The 506-nt window shown below is 73.7% G+C and overlaps 1 protein-coding gene across 1 annotated transcript in view; it reads left to right on the top strand.

Moving 5' to 3' along the window:
- Nucleotides 1-506, top strand: part of NCAPG2 (non-SMC condensin II complex, subunit G2) — a 39,585-nt gene that overhangs the window by 8,604 nt on the left and 30,475 nt on the right. Inside the window, 1 exon segment of the mRNA XM_004695952.2 lies at nt 74-253. Within this exon segment, the coding sequence (XP_004696009.2) occupies nt 74-253 (180 nt within the window).

Here is a 506-nt window from a genome sequence, read left to right as displayed (position 1 = left end):
CCCCCGCTGCGGCCCGACGCAGGGGCGACCCCGGGGCGCTGCACGGGCCCCGAGCCGTCTCGTCTGCCTGCAGAGCCTGCTGGAAGACCCCTACCCGGTGGTGCGCTCCACGGGGGTCCTCGGCGTCTGCAGGATAACCTCCAAGTACTGGGAGATGCTGCCGCCGACCATCCTCATCGACCTCCTCAAGAAGGTGACCGGGGAGCTGGCCTTCGACACCAGCTCCGCCGACGTGCGCTGCGCCGTGTTCAAGGTGAGCTGGCGGGCGCAGTGCGGGACGGTGCCCACAGGCAGGTTGGGGCGTCTCCCGGGAGGCCTCCGACGGGCCCGGACCCCGCCCGTGGGGCTCTGTGCCCTCCTGGGGCCAGAAGCGGCCTGGGGTCTGCCGCGCCACCCCCGGCCCGCACCGCAGCGCGTGGCTTCCGGGTTCTGGGGCGCAGGTCGGCACTAGTGACGTCTCTGACCAGCCTAGCGCCGCCCCAGGGGCCTCCTGAGGGACGGGCGGG

The sequence above is a fragment of the Condylura cristata genome, unplaced genomic scaffold, assembly GCF_000260355.1.
Source record: "Condylura cristata isolate star-nosed mole 26May11 unplaced genomic scaffold, ConCri1.0 scaffold00042, whole genome shotgun sequence".
In the NCBI taxonomy this organism is placed as follows: Eukaryota; Metazoa; Chordata; class Mammalia; order Eulipotyphla; family Talpidae; genus Condylura; species Condylura cristata.
This window is presented reverse-complemented; position numbering and strand designations above follow the sequence as displayed.